Raw genomic sequence first — 19,423 nt, forward strand, 5'->3', positions numbered from 1 at the left:
CATATTTCACTTTACCATCTCTATTATTCTCTTATCTTCAACCTATTCCTCTTTTCCTTCCCCTATTTCACTCTCCCTTATTTTCACCATATTTCACTTTACCATCTCTATTATTCTCTTATCTTCACCCTGTTCCTCTTTTCCTTCCAATATTTCACTCTCCCTTCACCCTAATGCACTCTCCCTTCACCCTGCACCACTCTCCCTTCACCCTATTGCACTCTCCCTTCACCCTGCACCACTCTCCCTTCACCCTGCACCACTCTCCCTTCACCCTGCACCACTCTCCCTTCACCCTGCACCACTCTCCCTTCACCCTGCACCACTCTCCCTTTACCCTATTGCACTCTCCCTTCACTCTATTGCACTCTCCCTTCACCCTGCACCACTCTCCCTTCACCCTATTGCACTCTCCCTTCACCCTGCACCACTCTCCCTTTACCCTATTGCACTCTCCCTTCACCCTGCACCACTCTCCCTTTACCCTATTGCACTCTCCCTTCACCCTGCACCACTCTCCCTTCACCCTATTGCACTCTCCCTTCACCCTGCACCACTCCCTTTACCCTATTGCACTCTCCCTTCACCCTATTGCACTCTCCCTTCACCCTATTGCACTCTCCCTTCACCCTGCACCACTCTCCCTTCACCCTATTGCACTCTCCCTTCACCCTGCACCACTCTCCCTTCACCCTATTGCACTCTCCCTTCACCCTGCACCACTCTCCCTTCACCCCATAGCACTCTCCCTTCACCCTGCACCTCTCCTTTACTCTATTGCACTCTCCTTCACCCTGCACCACTCTCCTTCACCCTATTGCACTCTCCTTCACCCTGCACCACTCTCCCTTTACCCTATTGCACTCTCCCTTCACCCTGCACCACTCTCCCTTTACCCTGCACCACTCTCCCTTCACCCTGCACCACTCTCCCTTTACCCTGCACCACTCTCCCTTTACCCTGCACCACTCTCCCTTCACCCTGCACCACACTCCCTTTATCCTATTGCAGTCTCCCTTCACCCCGCACCACTCTCCCTTTGCCCTGCACCACTCTCCCTTTACCCTGCACCACTCTCCCTTTACCCTGCACCACTCTCCCTTCACCCTGCACCACTCTCCCTTTACCCTGCACCACTCTCCCTTCACCCTGCACCACTCTCCCTTCACCCTGCACCACTCTCCCTTAACCCTGCACCACTCTCCCTTTACCCTTCACCACTCTCCTTTACCCTGCACCACTCCCTTTACCCTTGTGCACTCTCCCTTCACCCTGCACCACTCTCCCTTTACCCTGCACCACTCTCCCTTCACCCTGCACCACTCTCCCTTTACCCTGCACCACTCTCCCTTTACCCTATTGCACTCTCCCTTCACCCTGCACCACTCTCCCTTTACCCTGCACCACTCTCCCTTCACCCTGCACCACTCTCCCTTACTCTGCACCACTCTCCTTTACCCCTCCTTCACCCTGCACCACTCTCCCTTTACCCTATTGCACTCTCCCTTCACCCTGCACCACTCTCCCTTTACCCTATTGCACTCTCCCTTCACCCTGCACCACTCTCCCTTCACCCTGCACCACTCTCCCTTTACTCTGCACCACCCTCCCTTCACCCTGCACCACTCTCCCTTTACCCTATTGCACTCTCCCTTCACCCTGCACCACTCTCCCTTCACCCTGCACCACTCTCCCTTCACCCTGCACCACTCTCCCTTCACCCTGCACCACTCTCCCTTCACCCTTCACCTTCACCTGCACCACTCTCCCTTCACCCTGCACCACTCTCCCTTCACCCTGCACCACTCTCCCTTCACCCTGCACCACTCTCCCTTTACCCTATTGCACTCTCCCTTCACCCTGCACCACTCTCCCTTTACCCTATTGCACTCTCCCTTCACCCACCACTCTCCCTTCATCCTGCACCACTCTCCTTTACCCTGCACCACTCTCCCTTCACCCTCCCTTTACCCTGCACCACTCTCCCTTCACCCTGCACCACTCTCCCTTCACCTCTCCCTTCACCCTGCCTCTCCCTTCACCACTCTCCTTCCCTGCACCACTCTCCCTTCACCCTGCACCACTCTCCCTTTACCCTGCACCACTCTCCCTTTACCCTGCACCACTCTCCCTTCACCCTGCACCACTCTCCCTTCACCCTATTGCACTCTGCCTTCATCCTGCACCACTCCTTCACCCTGCACCACTCTCCTTCACCCTGCACCACTCTCCCTTCACACTGCACCACTCTTCCTTCACCCTGCACCACTCTCCCTTTACCCTGCACCACTCTCCCTTCACCCTGCACCACTCTCCCTTCACCCTGCACCACTCTCCCTTCACCCTGCACCACTCTCCCTTCACCCTGCACCACTCTCCCTTCACCCTGCACCACTCTCCCTTCACCCTGCACCACTCTCCCTTTACCCTGCACCACTCTCCCTTTACCCTGCACCACTCTCCCTTTACCCTGCACCACTCTCCCTTTACCCTGCACCACTCTCCCTTTACCCTGCACCACTCTCCCTTCACCCTATTGCACTCTCCCTTCACCCTGCACCACTCTCCCTTCACCCTATTGCACTCTCCCTTCACCCTATTGCACTCTCCCTTCACCCTGCACCACTCTCCCTTTACCCTACACCACTCTCCCTTTACCCTATTGCACTCTCCTTTCACCCTATTGCACTCTCTCTTCACCCTATTGCACTCTCCCTTCACCCTATTGCACTCTCCCTTCACCCTGCACCACTCTCCCTTCACCCTATTGCACTCTCCCTTCACCCTGCACCACTCTCCCTTCACCCTGCACCACTCTCCCTTCACCCTATTGCACTCTCCCTTCACCCTGCACCACTCTCCCTTCACCCTATTGCACTCTCCCTTCACCCTGCACCACTCTCCCTTCACCCTATTGCACTCTCCCTTCACCAATTGCACTCTCCCTTCACCCTGCACCACTCTCCCTTCACCCTATTGCACTCTCCCTTCACCAATTGCACGCTCCCTTCACCCTGCACCACTCTCCCTTTCTCCATCACCGTCAGAACTCAACCCAGCATAGCTTAACCTGGAGCCGCATCGCATTGTTTCCTGGCGGGAGTCACTAACATTTCGCTGCTGCACCCGAGATTTCGTAAAATTGAATTAACTCTTCGCTATATCCTCTCACTTTTCGACCATTTTCAGGTGACATTTCGCTGTGCTACCTAACATTTTGCGAAAGGTTGACACTTCGTATTTCAGCATGACCGCCTAGCCTAGTACGAGCAAGTCACACCAGCGGGTTATTGGTTGTTTTTTTATAGTTCCCGCTACAAACTCAAGATTCAGTGTGACGGAGATGAGCACCGAGGCCACGCCCAGCTATAGCGTGTGCCTTAACTTTATTTATTTATTTATTTTTTTATACATGAAAGGACACGGCTCAGGGCAACAAAACGAGCACAAAAAAAGCCCTCTACTCGCCGCTCCCATAAAAAACAAAAGTAAAGAATAGCCAGAAGAGAGGTCAATTTCGGGAGGAGAGGTGTCTTGATACACTCTTCTTGAAAAAGGTCAAGTCATAGGCAGGAGGAAATACAGACAAAGGAAGGCTGTTCTAGAGTTTACCAGTGAAGGGGATGAAAAAATGGAGGTGTTGGTTAACTCTTGCATAAGGGGTTTGGACAGTACAGGGATGAGCAAGAGTTAAAAGTCGTGTGCAGCGGGGCCGCGGGAGGGGGGGAGGCATGCAGTTAGCAATAACCTTGAACGGACTGTATTTTGGGTAATGGAAGCCTGTATACCAGCTTAACGTCACTTAGCACCCTTCCAGTATGTTGTAAGACCCACCAGCACCTTTCCATCAGCTTCTTATCCGCTCATTAGCACTTGCAACTTCGAGACCTTAGCGCAGTATGGTAGAAGGAGGTGTCTTTGGTCGTGGAAGTGTGCCAACAAGTTCAAGCTCACGCACTACCCCTTCAACATCTTATAACACCTTTCATTCCTTTCTAGCTGTTTTTTCATCCCTTCATTATCTCTTCCAACGTCCAGTACCTAAATAAACTCTAATACAAGGTGCTCCTTTAGGTTTAATTTCACTTAGCACCCCTTCACCATGATATAACACCCTTCATACCTTCCTAGCTGTTCTTTCATCCCTTCATCATCCTCTCCAGCGTTCAGTAACTAAGTAAACTCTAGTACAAGCTGCTCTTTTAGGTTTAACTTCACTCAACACCCCTTCAACATCTTATAACACCTTTCATTCATTCCTAGCTGTTCTTTCATCACTTCATCAGCTCTCTCAACTTGCAGTACCTAAACAAACTCTAATACAGGCTGCCCTTTAAGGTTTAATTTCGCTCAGTACCCCTTCAACATGATATAACGCCCTTCATACCTTCCTAGCTGTTCTTGCACCCCTTCATCATCCTCTCCAACGCTCAGTACCTAAATAAACTCTAACACAGGCTTCTCTTTTAGGGTTAATATCACTCAACACCCTTCAACATTATCTAACGCCCTTCATACCTTCCTAGCTGTTCTTTCATCCCTTCATCACCCTTCCAACGTTCAGTAACTAAGTAAACTCTAGTACAAGCTGCTCTTTTAGGTTTAACTTCACTCAACACCCCTTCAACATGATATAACGCCCTTCATACCTTCCTAGCTGTTCTTTCATCCCTTCATCATCCTCTCCAACGCTCAGTACCTAAATAAACTCTAACACAAGCTTCTCTTTTAGGGTTAATATCACTCAACACCCTTCAACATTATCTAACGCCCTTCATACCTTCCTAGCTGTTCTTGCATCCCTTCATCATCCTCTCCAACGTTCAGTACCTAAATATACTCTAACACAGGCTTCTCTTTTAGGGTTAATATCACTCAACACCCTTCAACATGATATGACGCCCTTCATACCTTCCTAACTGTTCTTTCATCACTTCATCAACCCTTTTCACCGTCCAGTACTTAAATATACTCTAACACAGGCTTCTCTTTTAGGGTTAATATCACTCAACACCCTTCAACATGATATAACACCCTTCATACCTTCCTAGCTGTTCTTTCATCACTTCATCAACCCTTTTCACCGTCCAGTACTTAAATATACTCTAACACAGGCTTCTCTTTTAGGGTTAATATCACTCAACACCCTTCAACATGATATAACACCCTTCATACCTTCCTAGCTGTTCTTTTATCCCGTCATCATCCTCTCCAACGTTCAGTACCTAAATATACTCTAACACAGGCTGCTCATTTGGACTTGAACGTTTAAAGACAAGTTGGACAGCACTCAACACTTCCAGCGCTATATGGACCTTACCTAGCTCCTCCCTCCTTCCGAAATTGACGTATCTTCTGGGTATTCATTTCTAGTTTCGTTATAGAAGCAGTGATTAGCGGGCTTTGCTTATTTATCTATTTCTCTTTCCCCTTGAGCTACCTCCTTTACTGTAAAAAAAATACACCCCTCCCATACGAAACTGACCTCTCTTTTAGCCATTCTTCCTCTACAGGTGCAGTGATTAGCGGGGTTTTGTGTTTTTGTGTCCCATTGAGCTCCCTCCTTCACTGTAAAAAAATACCACCCTCCCATACGAAACTGACCTCTCTTTTGGCCATTCTTTCTCTACAGGTGCAGTGATTAGCGGGCTTTTGTGTTTTTGTATCCCACTGAGCTCCCTCCTTCACTTTAAAAAAAATACACCCCTCCCATACGAAATTGACCTCTCTTTTGGCCACTCTTTCTTTACAGGTGCAGTGATTAGCGGGGTTTTATGTGTTTTTGTGTCCCACTGAGCTGTCTCCTTCACTGTAAAAAAAATACACCCCTCCCATACGAAATTGACCTCTCTTTTGGCCACTCTTTCTCTACAGGTGCAGTGATTAGCGGGGTTTTATGTGTTTTTGTGTCCCACTGAGCTGTCTCCTTCATTGTAAAAAAAATACACCCCTCCCATACGAAATTGACCTCTCTTTTGGCCACTCTTTCTTTACAGGTGCAGTGAGTAGCGGGGTTTTATGTGTTTTTGCATATTGTACTTTTCCCCTTTTTATTGTACTTCAATATTGTATTTGTAACGTGTATATTTTCAACTTAACACCTGCTATCTCTTAATAAACCGATTATTATTATTATTATTATTATTATTATTATTATTATTATTACACACACACACACACACACACACACACACACACACACACATACACACACTCTATACTCACAATATACAGAAGCACGGGCTGTCCCTTAGCCGTACAGCAACACGCCAACAGCCCCAGCAGCAGCATGAAGCCTCCGGTGCCCACGAAGACGTACGGGGCCGTTGCCGAGAACTCATGTGACACCTCCACGTATTTGTAAATCTCCACCTTCACCAGGATGCCCGCCGCCAGCACCAAAGCCCCAAGGATCTGTGTGGGATGGCCGGGGATTAGCTGGGAAGGCGGAAGAAGAGCGAGCATACGTCTGGCAGGGCTGCGAAGGGAGTTGGGGAAGGGATGGGAGGTGTAGGATATGTTAAAGGAAGTATAGGGAAGAAATAGGAGTAGAGAATGCTAGGCTAGGGTGGATATGGGGAAGGGATGGGAGGTGTAGGATATCTTAAGAGAAGTATAAGGAAGAAATGGGAGGAATGAGGAGAGAATGCTAGGCTAGGGTGGATATGGGGAAGGGATGGGAGGTGTGGGATATGTTAAGAGAAGTATAGGGAAGAAAAGGGAGGAATAAGGGGAGAATGCTAGGCTAGGGTGAATATGGGGAAGAAATAAGAGGAATAGAGAGATGGATGGTGAATATGTGCAAAAATGTGTATGGGGAAGGAATAGGAGAGATGAGAGAATATGGAAGGAAGTAGGAAGAAAAAGAACAGAATAAATAAGAAAACAGGAGGAAAACGAATAGAATATAACAGAAATAGGAGGGAAGGAGATAATGTGCAAGAAAAAAGGAAGGGATGAGGAGAGAAAAATAAGAAAATGGGAAGTATAAGTAAAGAAGGGAGAAGAGATAGAAATAAGAAGAGGATATGTAAGAAAACAGGAGAATAAGGAGAATATGTAATAAATAGCCGGAAATAGATAAGATTATGTAAGAAATGTTGACTAGAGAAGAGCAAGGGGAGCAGGAGATGGTGGTGAATGCTAGGCTAGACTGAATTTAAATACGAGAAGAAAAACTAATGAAAAGAGTGAAAATGGAGAAGAAAGATTAGCTTATGAAGAGAAAGAGAGCAGGAATACGTCTGGCAGGAGTGTAGAGGGGATGGTTGAGGAGAGGATAGGTGGTGTAGGACGAATATGGGGAAAAAATAGAAGGAAAAGAAGAGGGTATGTAAGAAATGTTGTCTAGGGAAGAGGAAAAGGAGAGTTATGGATGTGATGTGATGGAATGAATGGAGATGTGATGTAGGATGAATATGGGGAAGAAATAGCAGATAAAAAGGAGAAACTGTGTAAGAAATGTTGACTAGAGGAGAGGAAGAGTTATGGCAGTGGGGTTGATGGTGGCTGGTGAACGCTAGGCTAGAATGAATGGAGATTATGACTGGAAAAATAGACATGAAGGGGAAAAAAGGGATAATGATTAGCTCAGGAAAAGGAAAAGGAGAGTTGTAGAGTCAAGGGTAGGTGGTGGCTGGTAATGCTCGGCTAGAATGAATAGAGAAATGAGGGGGGGAAACTGAAAAGGGAAGAAAAGGATTGAAAATTAGCTCAGAAAAAAGGAAGAGGAGAGTTATGGCAGTGGGGTAGGTGGAGGCTGGTGAATGCTAGGCTAGAATGAATGTAGAAATGAGGGAAAACAAGTGAAAAGGGAAAAAAGGGATGAAGATTAGCTCAGGAAAAAAGGAAAAGGAAAGTTCTGGTAGTGGGGTAGGTAGTGACTGGGGATGACTAGGCTAGACTGACTGGAGAAATGGAGGAAAATAAAATAGAAGTGAAAAAAGGGAAAACAGATCAGAAAGATAAGCTAAAGAGGAGGAAGATTACAAAAGTTCGTCTGGCAGTGAAGTGTCGTGAGGAAGGAAGGTTTGGGTGAATATTGAGCAAGAATGAAAATGGAGAAAGAAATACGAATGGAAAGAGGAAAAAAAATAAAATGATTAGATCGGGGATAGGAGAAGGAGGAGGAGGAGAAGTGTCAGGCAATGCAATGGGTTTTAAATGGGGAATGCTGAGCTAGACTGAATGGGGAAATGGGGAGAAAGGCAGAAAGGGAAAGGGAAAAAATAGGTTAAAGGAGGAAAAGAGCGAATAAGGAAGTAGGAATTGTGATAAACGAAGATCCAGGGAAGAAATAAAATAAGAATAAGGTGGAAATGGGGAAAATGAGTGAATGGGGGAGAGGGGTGGAAGATGAATGAATAAAACAAAGAGAAAAATGGAAATAATAGCAAAGAAAGGTTGAAATGTAAGGAAAGGAGGAGGAAAAGAGGAAGAGGATAAGTATATGGAGGCTACGGCAGAAAGGAAGAGGAAAAATGGGTAACAGATAAATAGGAAAAGAGGAAAAGGATGAATATATGTACGGCAGAAAGGAAGAAAAAAGGAAAATGGACAAAAGATTAGCAAAGGAAGAGGGAAAGATAGAGGAAATAAATAAAGTAAGATTAAGGTGGAAATGGGGAAAATGAGGGAATGGGGGGAGAGTGGAAGATGAATGAATAAAACAAAGAGAAAAATGGAAATAATAGCAAAGAAAGATTGAAATATCGGAAAGAAAGGAAGAGGATAAGCTATATGTAGGCTACGGCAGAAAGGAAGAGGAAAAATGGGCAATAGATAAACAGGAAAAGAGGAAAAGGATGAAAATATGTACGGCAGAAAGGAAGAAACAAGGAAAATGAACAAAAGATTAGCAAAGGAAGAGGGAAAGATAGAGGAAAGAAATAAAGTAAGATTAAGGTGGAAATGGGGAAAATGAGAGAATGGGGGGAGAGTGGAAGATGAATGAATAAAACAAAGAGAAAAATGGAAATAAAAGCAAAGAAAGGTTGAAATGTAAAGAAAGGAAGAGGAAGAGAGGAAGAGGATAAGTATATGGAGGCTACGGCAGAAAGGAAGAGGAAAAATGAGTAAAAGGTCAATGGGAAAAGAGAAAGAGGATGAATATATGTACGGCAGAAAGGAAAAAAAAAGGAAAATGGACAAAATATCAACAAAGGAAGAGGGAAAGAAGGAATGCAGGTACCTACGTCTGGCAGTGCGGTGAGAAATACAGGCAAGGGTTGTGTATTTCAGGGTAGGCTAAATATGGGGATGAGATTAAGAGGGGGAGGAGGGAAAGGGAAAAATAGGTAAACGAGGTTATCTAGAGAGGAGGGAAAGAGGGAGAGAGAGAGAATTTGAGTCTGGCAGTACGGTGAAAGGGGACAGGAAAAGAGTAGGGCAGAGTAGGCTAGGCTAAATATACAGGAATTAAAAAAAGGAATATCAAAAAGGGAAAAAATAGGTAAACGAGATCATCTAAAGAGGAGGGAGAGGGAGAGAGAGCGAGCCATTTGAGTCTGGCAGTACGGTGAAAAGGGCAGGAAAAGAGTAGGGCTGGAGATATAGGAATTAAAAAAGGAATATTAAAAAGGGAGAAAATAGGTAAACGAGATAATATAGAGAGAGAGAGAGAGATTTGAAGTTTGGCAGTACGGTGAAAGGGGCAGGAGAAAAGTAAGGGAGACTAGGCTAGGCTGAATATATAGGAATTAAAAAATGAAATATCAAAAAGGGGAAAAAATAGGTGAAGTAGATTATATGGGGAGGAGGGAAAGAGCAATTCAGAGTGGCAATTAGGAATGGAAAGAGTGGAAATGGATTGAAGGGGACATGGAGAGTAGGCTAGACTGAATATATAGGAATTAAAAAAAGAAATATCAAAAAGGGGAAAAAATAGGTGAAGTAGATTATATGGGGAGGAGGGAAAGAGCAATTCACAGTGGCAATTAGGAATGGAAAGAGTGGAAATGGATTGTAGGGGACATGGAGAGTAGGCTAGACTGAATATATAGGAATTAAAAAAAGAAATATCGAAAAGGGGGAAAAAATAGGTGAAGTAGATTATATGGGGAGGAGGGAAAGAGCAATTCACAGTGGCAATTAGGAATGGAAAGAGTGGAAATGGATTGTAGGGGACATGGAGAGTAGGCTAGACTGAATATATAGGAATTAAAAAAAGAAATATCAAAAAGGGGAAAAAATAGGTGAAGTAGATTATATGGGGAGGAGGGAGAGAGCAATTCAGAGTGGTGCGGTGGAGGTGGAGGGAAGAAGAGTGGCACTGTAGAAATACGAGAGAGGAAGGGAGAAAAATTATGTATGAAAATTTTGATATCGAGTTAGGAAAAGAGAGAGGAAGAGAGTGTAGATATGAGTGTAGACAGGAGTGTAGATATGAGTGTAGATACGAGTGTAGATACGAAATACGAGACGAGAGGAAGGAGGAAAAATTATATATGAAAATTAATATCGAGTTAGGAAAAGGAGGAGGAAGAGAGTGTAGATACGAGTGTAGATATAAGCGTAGACAGGAGTGTAGATACGAGTGTAGATACGAGTGTAGATACGAAATACGAGAAGGGGAAAAATTATATATGAAAATTAATATCGAGTTAGGAAAAGGGTGGATAGGTGTACGTCTGGCAGTGAGGCGCGTGGTGCTTGGTGTCTGGTTAGGCTAAATGGAGATACGGGCAGGAATTAATAAGGGGATGAAGGGAAATGGGGAAAATAAGATAATGGGGATGGGAGACGGGGAAAGGGAGGAAAAATTAGTGAATGGGGATAGAAGATGAATTGATAAAAAGAGGAAAGGAGCGAATAAGGAAGGGGGATGAATGGGAAATGGGGATGGAAGATGGAGAAACGGAGGAAGAAATAGCGAATGGGAATGGAAGATGAATTGAGATAAAGAGGAAATGAGCGAATAAGGAAGAGGGATGAAGGGGAAATGGGGAAAATAAGATAATGGAGATGGAAGATACGGAAAGGGGGGAAGAAATAGTGAATGGGATGGAAGATGAATGAATAAAAAGGGGAAAGGAGCGAATATGGAAGAGGGATGAATGGGAGATGAGAAAATAAGATAATGGAGATGGAAGATGGGGAAAGGGGGGAAGAAATAGTGAATGGGGATAGAAGATGAATGAATAAAAAGAGGAAAAGGAGTGAATAAGGAAGAGGGAAGAATGGGAAATGAGAAAATAAGATAATGGAGATGAAAGATACGGAAAGGGGGGAAGAAATAGTGAATGGGATGGAAGATGAATGAATAAAAAGAGGAAAAGGAGTGAATAAGGAAGGGGGATGAATGGGAAATGGGGAAAATAAGACAATGGAGATGGAAGATGGGGAAATGGGGGAAGAAATAGTGAATGGGGAATGGAAGATGAATTGATAAAAGAGGTGAATGAAGAGAGTAACGAAGAAATGGTTGTGATATACTTAGCTAAAGGAGATATAAAAAAGGAATAAGAAGATGATAAGGAAATGGGGAAAATAAGATAATGAAGATGGAAGATGGAGAAATCGGGGAAAGAATTAGTGAATGGGGATGAAAGATAAATGAATAAAAAGAGGAAAAAAAGCGAATAAGGAAGATATGGGGAAAAATAAATAAGGGGATGAAGGGAAAATGGGAAAAAAAGATAATGGAGATGGAAAATGGAGAAAAGAGGAAAAAATTAGTGAATGGGGATGAAAGATAAATTGATAAAAGAGGAAAAAGACCGAATAAGGAAGATATAGGGAAGAATAAATAAGGGAATGAAGGGAAATGGGGAAAAAAAGATAATGGAGATGGAAAATGGAGAAAAGAGGAAAAAATTAGTGAATGGGGATGGAAGATAAATTGATAAAAAGAGGAAAAAGAGCGAATAAGGAAGATATGGGGAAGAATAAATAAGGGAATGAAGGGAAATGGGGAAAAAAAGATAATGGAGATGGAAGATAGGGAAATGGGGAATGGGGGATGGAAGATAAATTGATAAAAGAGGAAAAGGGGCGAATAGAGAAGATATGGGGAAAAATAAATAAGGGGATGAAAGGGAAATGCCTAAAATAAGATAATGGAAATGGAAGACGGAGAAATGGGGAAAGAATTACTAAATGGGGATGGAAGAAAATTGATAAAAAGAGGAAAGGGGCGAATAAGGAAGATATGGAGAAGAATAAATAAGTGAATGAAGGGAAATGGGGAAAATAAGATAATAGGGATTGAAGACGGGGAAAATTAGTGAATGGGGATGGAAGATAAATTGATAAAAAGAGGAAAAGGAGCGAATAAGAAAGTGGGATTGTAATATACGTAGCTAAATGAAGATATAAGGAAGAAATTAAGAAAAAAAAATAAGGTGGAAATGGGGAAAAATAGTGAATGGGGAATGGAAGATGAATGAATAAGACGAAGAGAAAAATGGAAATGATAGCAAAGAAAGATTGAAATGTGGAAAAGAATTACTGATAAGGATAGGGAGGAAATGGAGAAAAATAAAGAAAATGGAGATGGAAAAAAAAGAGGAAAAGTTAATAGTGAAAATAGGTTGTAATAAATGAAAGTAAACAGGAGACATGGGTAAGAATTGATAAAGATAGGGAGGACATGGGAAAAAATACGTGAATGGGGATGGAAGAGAAAATGAATTGATAAAAAGAGGAAATGGAAGGAATAACGAAGAAAGATTGGAATAGACGCATGACAGAAAAAGTGAATAGGAAAGGATGATTGGAATGTCAAAAGAAATAGCCAAAAAAAAAAAGAGAAGAGTGTACAAGAACGAAAACTCGGGAAAATAAAAAAATAGGAAAAAAAATAAAGGTTGGGAGCAGTAGGAAAGAGAGGAAGGGAGGGATAGAAGGGAAAGTTTAGAGATGAAGAAGGAAAGAGAAGAGGGAATAAAGAAGGCAGAAAGTTTGGAATTTAAGAACGAACGAGAGATGAAAATGGAAGGAGAGAAGGAATACGGGGATAAAGAAGGGAAAGTTTGAAATTTAAGAACGAACAGATGAAAATGGAAAGAGAGAAGGAAGACGGGGATAAAGAAGGGAAAGTTTGAAATTTAAGAACGAACGGGAGATGAAAATGGAAAGAGAGAAGGAAGACGGGGATAAAGAAGGGAAAGTTTGAAATTTAAGAACGAAGGGGAGATGAAAAAGGAAACAGAGGAGAAAGAAACCAAGAAGGAAAAGTTTGAAACGAAGGGAGATTAAAAAGGAAACAGAGGAAGAAGAAACCAAGAAGAAAGTAGAAAAAAGGAATAAAAACAAGAAAGAAAGAAAAGGAGAGAGAGAGAGAGAGAGAGAGAGAAGAGTAATATAAAGAAGTTTTGAAATACTTTGTCTTATGAATTACTGTCCGTGAAACTTGGCCTCCAGAAATTAATTTAGGCCCCTGTTATTATTTTTTTACTACTACTACTGTTCTTGTTCTTGATGATATGACTTGTTTATGTACTATATTTGTTGTTGTTGTTTGAATAAGAATAGGCCTACCAGCAGTATCAACAACAGTAAACAGGAAGAATATCAATAACAACAATAATAATAAAAATCACAAATATGCAAGGAAAATATAAACTAAAAGCGATTAAATAAAGAAATCTAAATATACTTCCTCTTGAAAAAAAAAATCCACCTCAATCCTGCTCAAATTTGTATCTCCTTCCTGCAGTATCAACAGCAGTACACACGAACAACAATGATAACAATAATAATAATAATACTCACAAATATGCAAGTAAAAAACAAACTAAAAAGAGATTATATAAAGAAATCTAAATATACTTCCTCCTGAAAAAAAAAAATCCACCTCACTCCTGCTCAAATTTGTATCTCACGTCACCGCGGCCTCAAGCACTTCCACTCCTAACCTCCTCGTCCTCTTTCACTTCTTCCTCCTCCTCCTCCTCCTCCTTTCACTTCCTCCTTATCCACCTCCCCCTTCTCCTCCTCCTCCTCCCCAGTGTCCCCCAGCTCGCCAGTGTCCTCAGGGGGGTCAATAAGCTGGGTCTCATTAAAGCTCAACATCTCAAACCGAATTATCGATTAATAAAGGTACCAGGCCACGCCAGCAGCCCGCCGCGCCGCCCAGCCCTCGCCGCTCAGACCCAAGCCGCCCGCCCCTTCTCTTTCCCTCTCCCTCTTTTTCCTCTTTTTCCTCCGTTTCCCCTCCTTTCCCTAGGCCATGGAGGGGTTCTACTGACGCTGAAAGAAGGGACTGGGGTTTGGCTAATGGTTTTTGTTTGTAGGTTGTTTGGTTGTGGTGGATTTGGATGGTTGAATTATTTTTTCCGTGTGAGTTTTGGTTCGGAAGCTGTCACCCGCCGCCTGTCAATCCATCTGGGCCCAAAGTGTCGTACCGCGCACGTGCCTCAGCTCTCTCTCTCTCTCTCTCTCTCTCTCTCTCTCTCTCTCTCTTGGGTCGCAGAAGACGAAGGGAAATGAGAGAGAGAGAGAGGGAGAGAGAGAGAGAGAGTCAGTGTCAGAATATATCGAAAATTTCCACATTTGGTTATTCTCTCTCTCTCTCTCTCTCTCAAGATCTCCAGGTAAACTTTTTAGAGAGAGAGAGAGAGAGAGAGAGAGAGAGAGAGAGAGAGAGAGACTGTGTGTGTGTGTGTGTGTGTGTGTGTGTGTGTGTGTGTGTGTGTGTGTGTGTGTGTGTGTGTGTGTGTGTGTGTGTGTGTGTGTGTGTGTGTGTGTGTGTGTGTGTGTGTGTGTGTGTGTGTGTGTGTGTGTGTGCGTTGCCAAGTGCCTCTCTGGACCATCGCCAAGGCATTGTGTTCAGATGTGGCAACAGTGCGCTCGAAATACAGAGAGAGAGAGAGAGAGAGAGAGAGAGAGAGAGAGAGAGAGAGAGAATGTATGGTCTTTCTTCTGTTCTGTTTATTTATGTATATTCACTGCTTATCTTATCTCCAATATATCGGCTACATATCAATATTTATCTATCCGTTTGTCTTTCTATTCATGTCTGTGTCTGTATCTATCTATCAGTCAATTGGTGTTCTATTATTACATCAGTCAATCTACCTATATGTCTATCAGTCTATCCCTCAGTCAGTCTTATCTATACCAAACAATATCTATCTATGTTTCTAGAGTCAATTATTAGTCCTATTTACCTATTTATCTATCTATCAGTCTGTCCATTGATCTAGTTATATATTAATCTAGTTGTCTGCATATATCCATCAATAGCTGTTATCTCAATCTTATCCATCTATTTGCATTTCTATATCTATTTGTATATGTCCTTTAAAGATGAAAAAAGGAAAGAAAAAGGAAAAGTCAAGAGTTTCATTGTGGTTTACTTTGTCTTGTTTCTCGCAACGATTTTTTTTCCATTTGTTCTTTTGTGAATGAGCAAACTTAGAAGCTATTAAAAAAAAGATGTAAAAAGGCGAAGATGTAAAAAAAAATAGTTACGCCCCCCCCCAAAAAAGCTACACGGATCCATTTTCTGTATTTATTTTCCATTATTATTCTTATGTCTCTATAACTGACTGTATTGGGTTATGCTCGTCTGTGATCTGGTAATAGTAGTCGTAGTAGTAGTAGAAGTAGTAGTAGTAGTAGTAGTAGTAGTAGTAGTAGTAGTAGTAGTAGTAGTAGTAGTAGTAGTAACATTATTATTACTATTATTATCATTATTGTCATCATTACTCCTTTATCCCAAATCTTTTATTCTTGTTTTCTCTGAGTTGCGTCCAAAAGATTCTCCCGCGCGGGTGATATTACGTAGATATTTATGAAGGCAGGCAGGGAGGGAGGGAGGGGGAGGGGCAAGGAGGAAAGATGGGGAGAGGGAAAAAAGAGAAAAGAGTTGAGGAGGGGAAGGAGGGGAGGGAGGCAGAGATGGAGAGGGGGAAAAAAGGAAAGAGGTAGGGAGGGAGGGATGGGAGAAGGGAGGGAGGAGGGAGAGATGAGGAAGAATAAAGAGAAGAGATGGAGGAGGGGAGGATGAAGGGAGGAAAGAAAAGATGTTGAGAGGAAAATAAGGCAAAGGATGAAAGAGATGACTAAACGAAGGGAGAGAAAGAAAGACATAAGAGGAGAAGAAATGGAGAGAGAGAGAGAGAGAGAGAGAGAGAGAAGCAGGAAAAAATGGAAAAGGAAAAATGAATAATAAACGAAATGGTAGAACTGAACGAAAGATAAAGATGAGGAGAAAAATGGGAGAAGTTAAAAAAGATAATAAGAGAAGTGGGGAAAGCAGGAGGAAGGAAAAATGAAAATGGGAAGAATAAAAAAGAAGATGGAGAGACGAATAAAGGAGCTGGAAAGAGAAAGAAAAGGAGAGAGCTTGAGAGAGGGAGGAAGGGAAGAAGAGAAAGAGGGAGAGAAGAAGGGAGAGGAAAACTATAGGAAGGGAGGGAAGATGGAGAGAATAAAAGGGAAGGGAAGGAGATAGACAGAAAATAAAGAAGGGAGAGAAGAGCTTGAGGGAGAGAGGGAGGGAAGAAGAGAAAGAGGGAGAGAAGAAGGGAGAGGAAAACTATAGGAAGGGAGGAAAGATGGAGAGAATAAAAGGGAAGGGAAGGAGATAGACAGAAAATGAAGAAGGGAGAGAAGAGCTTGAGGGAGAGAGGAAGGGAAGAAGAGAAAGAGGGAGAGAAGAAGGGAGAGGGAAACTAAAGGGAGGGAGAAAAGATGGAGAGAATTAAAGGAGGAGATGAAGAGACAAAGGGAAGGAGATAGATAGAAAATGGAGAATAGAGAGGAGAGCTTGAGGGAGAGAGAGAGGGAGGAAGATAAAGAGGTAGAGAAGAAGGGAGAGAAGAATTGGAGAGAGGGAGGAAAGATGGAGAGAATAAAAGGAATGGATGATATGACGAAGGAAAGAAGATAAAGAAGAGAAGGGAGAGAGGAGAATTTGAGGGAAGGAAGGAGGAGGGAGATAAAGAGAAAGAGAAGAAGGGAGAGAAGAATTGGAGGGAGGGATTAAGGAGGGAAGGAGATAGAGATGAAGAGAAGGGAGAGAGAGGAACTTGAGGGAGAGAGGAAAGAAGATAAAGAGGGAGAGAAGAATTGGAGGGAGGGAGGAAGGAGAGAAGGAGATAGAGAGGAAGAAAAGGGAGAGAGAGGAACATGAGGGAGAGAGGAAAGGAGATAAAGAGGGAGAGAAGAATTGGGAGGAAGGAGAGAAGGAGATAGAGAGGAAGAGAAGAGGGGGAGAGAGGAACATGAGGGAGAGAGGAAGGAAGATAAAGAGGGAGAGAAGAAGGGAGAGAGGAGAACTTGAGGGAAGGAAGGAGGAGGAAGAGAAGAAGGGAGGGAGGAAGGAGGGAAGGAGATAGAGAGGAAGAGAAGGGATAGAGAGGATCTTGAGGGAGAGAGGAAAGAAGATAAAGAGGGAGAGAAGAAGGGAGAGAAGAATTGGAGGGAGGGAGGGAGGGAAGAAAGGTGTCTCTTCATCCCCTTTAAAACTTGCTTAGCTCTTCTTACTCCTTACTCCTCCTTCTCTCCCTCCCTCCCTCCCTTCCTCCCTCCCTCCCTCCTTCATTCCTTCACCTCGCGGCCAGACTCCTCATGTTTTCCTTCCCTCCTTCATTCCATCTCTCCCTCCCTCCCCCCCCCTCTTATCTCTCCCCCTCTCTCCCTCCCTCCCTCCCTCCCCCTACACTTAACAGCCGAAATTTGCGCAGTGTGAGAGAGAGAGAGAGAGAGAGAGAGAGAGAGAGAGTTTTTTTCCGCTATTCCTTTCTCTCCATTATCTGTTCTTTTCCTTTTTCCTCCTTCCTTTCCTTCCTCTCTCTCTTTTATCTCCTCCTCCTTACATAACTCCTCCTTTCTCCATCTTTTTCTCCTTATATAATTCCTCTCCTTTCCTCTCCTCTCCTCCTTATCCTTTCTTCCATTATTTATCTCTTTCTCTCTCTCTCTCTCTCTCTCTCTCTCTCTCTCTCTCTCTCTCTCTCTCTCTCTCTCTCTCTCTCTCTCATTAAAGAGAGTTATCAGGGAGCGAGGCATCTTCAGGCTCGTCATAATTTGCAATATAATGCCCCCGAGTGATGGCTTTAATTTGGGGGAGGCAAGCGAGGGCGGGCGGGCTGGTGGGCGGGCTGGCTGGCTGGTAAGGCCTGAGTGGTTGGGTATGTAGCTGGTTGGCTGTCTGGATGTCTAACTGGCTGAGTCGGTGGCTGGCTGGATGGTTGGGTCTGTAGCTGGTTTGTTGTCTAAATGTCTGGCTGGCTGACTAATTCTCTGGTTGACTGGGTGACTGGTGAGTTGGGTCTGTAACTGGTTGGTTCTCTGAATGTCTAACTAGCTGACTGGGTGGTTGGCTGGTTGATTGAGTCTGTTACTGGTTGACTGGGTGACTGGTTATTTGGGTCTGTAACTGGTTTGGTGTATAGATGTCTGACTGGCTGACTGATTCACTTACTGACTGGTTGACTGTGTGACTGACTGGTTGGCTAATTGATTGGTTAGGTGACTGGCTGGTTGACTGGGTCTGTAGCTGGTTGACTGTATGGATGTCTGACTGGCTGACTAATTTGCTGACTGAATGGTTGACTGGGTGACTGTCTGGTTGGTTGGGCTTCTAACTTGTTGACTGGATGATTGGGTTTACAACTGGTTGACTGGGTGATTGGCTGGTTGGTTCTGTCTTTAACTGGTTGACTGGATGATTGGGTGGCTGATTGGTTGAGTTTGTAACTGGTTGACTAGGTGACTGGCTGGTTAGTTGGGTCTGTAACTGGTTGACTGAATGATTGGGTGGCTGATTGGTGTGGTTTGTAACTGGTTGACTGGGTGACTGGCTGGATGGTTGGGTTTGTAACTGGGTGACTGGGTGACCGACTGCTTGGTTGGGTCTGTAACTGGTTGATTTCGTCTGTAAATGGTTGGTTGTCTGGTTGTCTAGGTGTCTAACTGGCTGACTGGTTGACTGATTCGCTGACAGACTCGTTAACTGGGTTCGTAACTGTTTGGTTGTATCGATGTCTAACTGGATAACTGAGTGACTGGCTGATTGGTTGGGTCTGGAACTAGCTGGTTGTCTAGATGCCTAACTGGTTGACTTAGTGACTGGTTGGATCGTTGGGTCTTTAACTGATTGGCTGACTGTTTCGCTGGTTAATTGGCTCTGGAAGTGGTTGGTTGTCTGGATATCTGACTGGCTGGCTGACTGACTGGTTGATTAGGTGACTGGGTGGTCGGTAGGGACTGTAACTGGTTGACTGGGTGACTGGCTGGTCGGTAGGAACTGTAACTGATTGACTGGATGACTGATTGGAAGTTTATCTAGTTATGTCTGACTGGCTGAGTGACTGACTGGCTGACTGTAGATACTCCCTCTGTCTCTGTTCCTACGTCTCCTTCATCTCCTCCTCTTGCTATCATTGCTGCTACTGTTCCTCCTCCTCCGCCTCTTCCTCCTCCTCCTCCTCCTCCTCCTCCTCCTCCTCAATCTCCTTGTCCCCTTGTTGCT

General features: G+C 44.0%; 1 protein-coding gene across 1 annotated transcript in view; it reads right to left on the reverse strand.

Annotated features, from left to right (window-relative positions):
- The window catches only part of LOC127005601 (tetraspanin-7-like), a 66,444-nt gene that overhangs the window by 23,119 nt on the left and 23,902 nt on the right, over positions 1–19,423 (reverse strand). Inside the window, exon 3 of the mRNA XM_050874552.1 lies at positions 6,226–6,414. Coding sequence (XP_050730509.1) covers positions 6,226–6,414 — 189 coding nt within the window. The remainder of the gene's footprint in view (positions 1–6,225; positions 6,415–19,423) is intronic.

This window comes from Eriocheir sinensis, chromosome 30 (genome assembly GCF_024679095.1).
Source record: "Eriocheir sinensis breed Jianghai 21 chromosome 30, ASM2467909v1, whole genome shotgun sequence".
NCBI lineage: Eukaryota > Metazoa > Arthropoda > Malacostraca > Decapoda > Varunidae > Eriocheir > Eriocheir sinensis.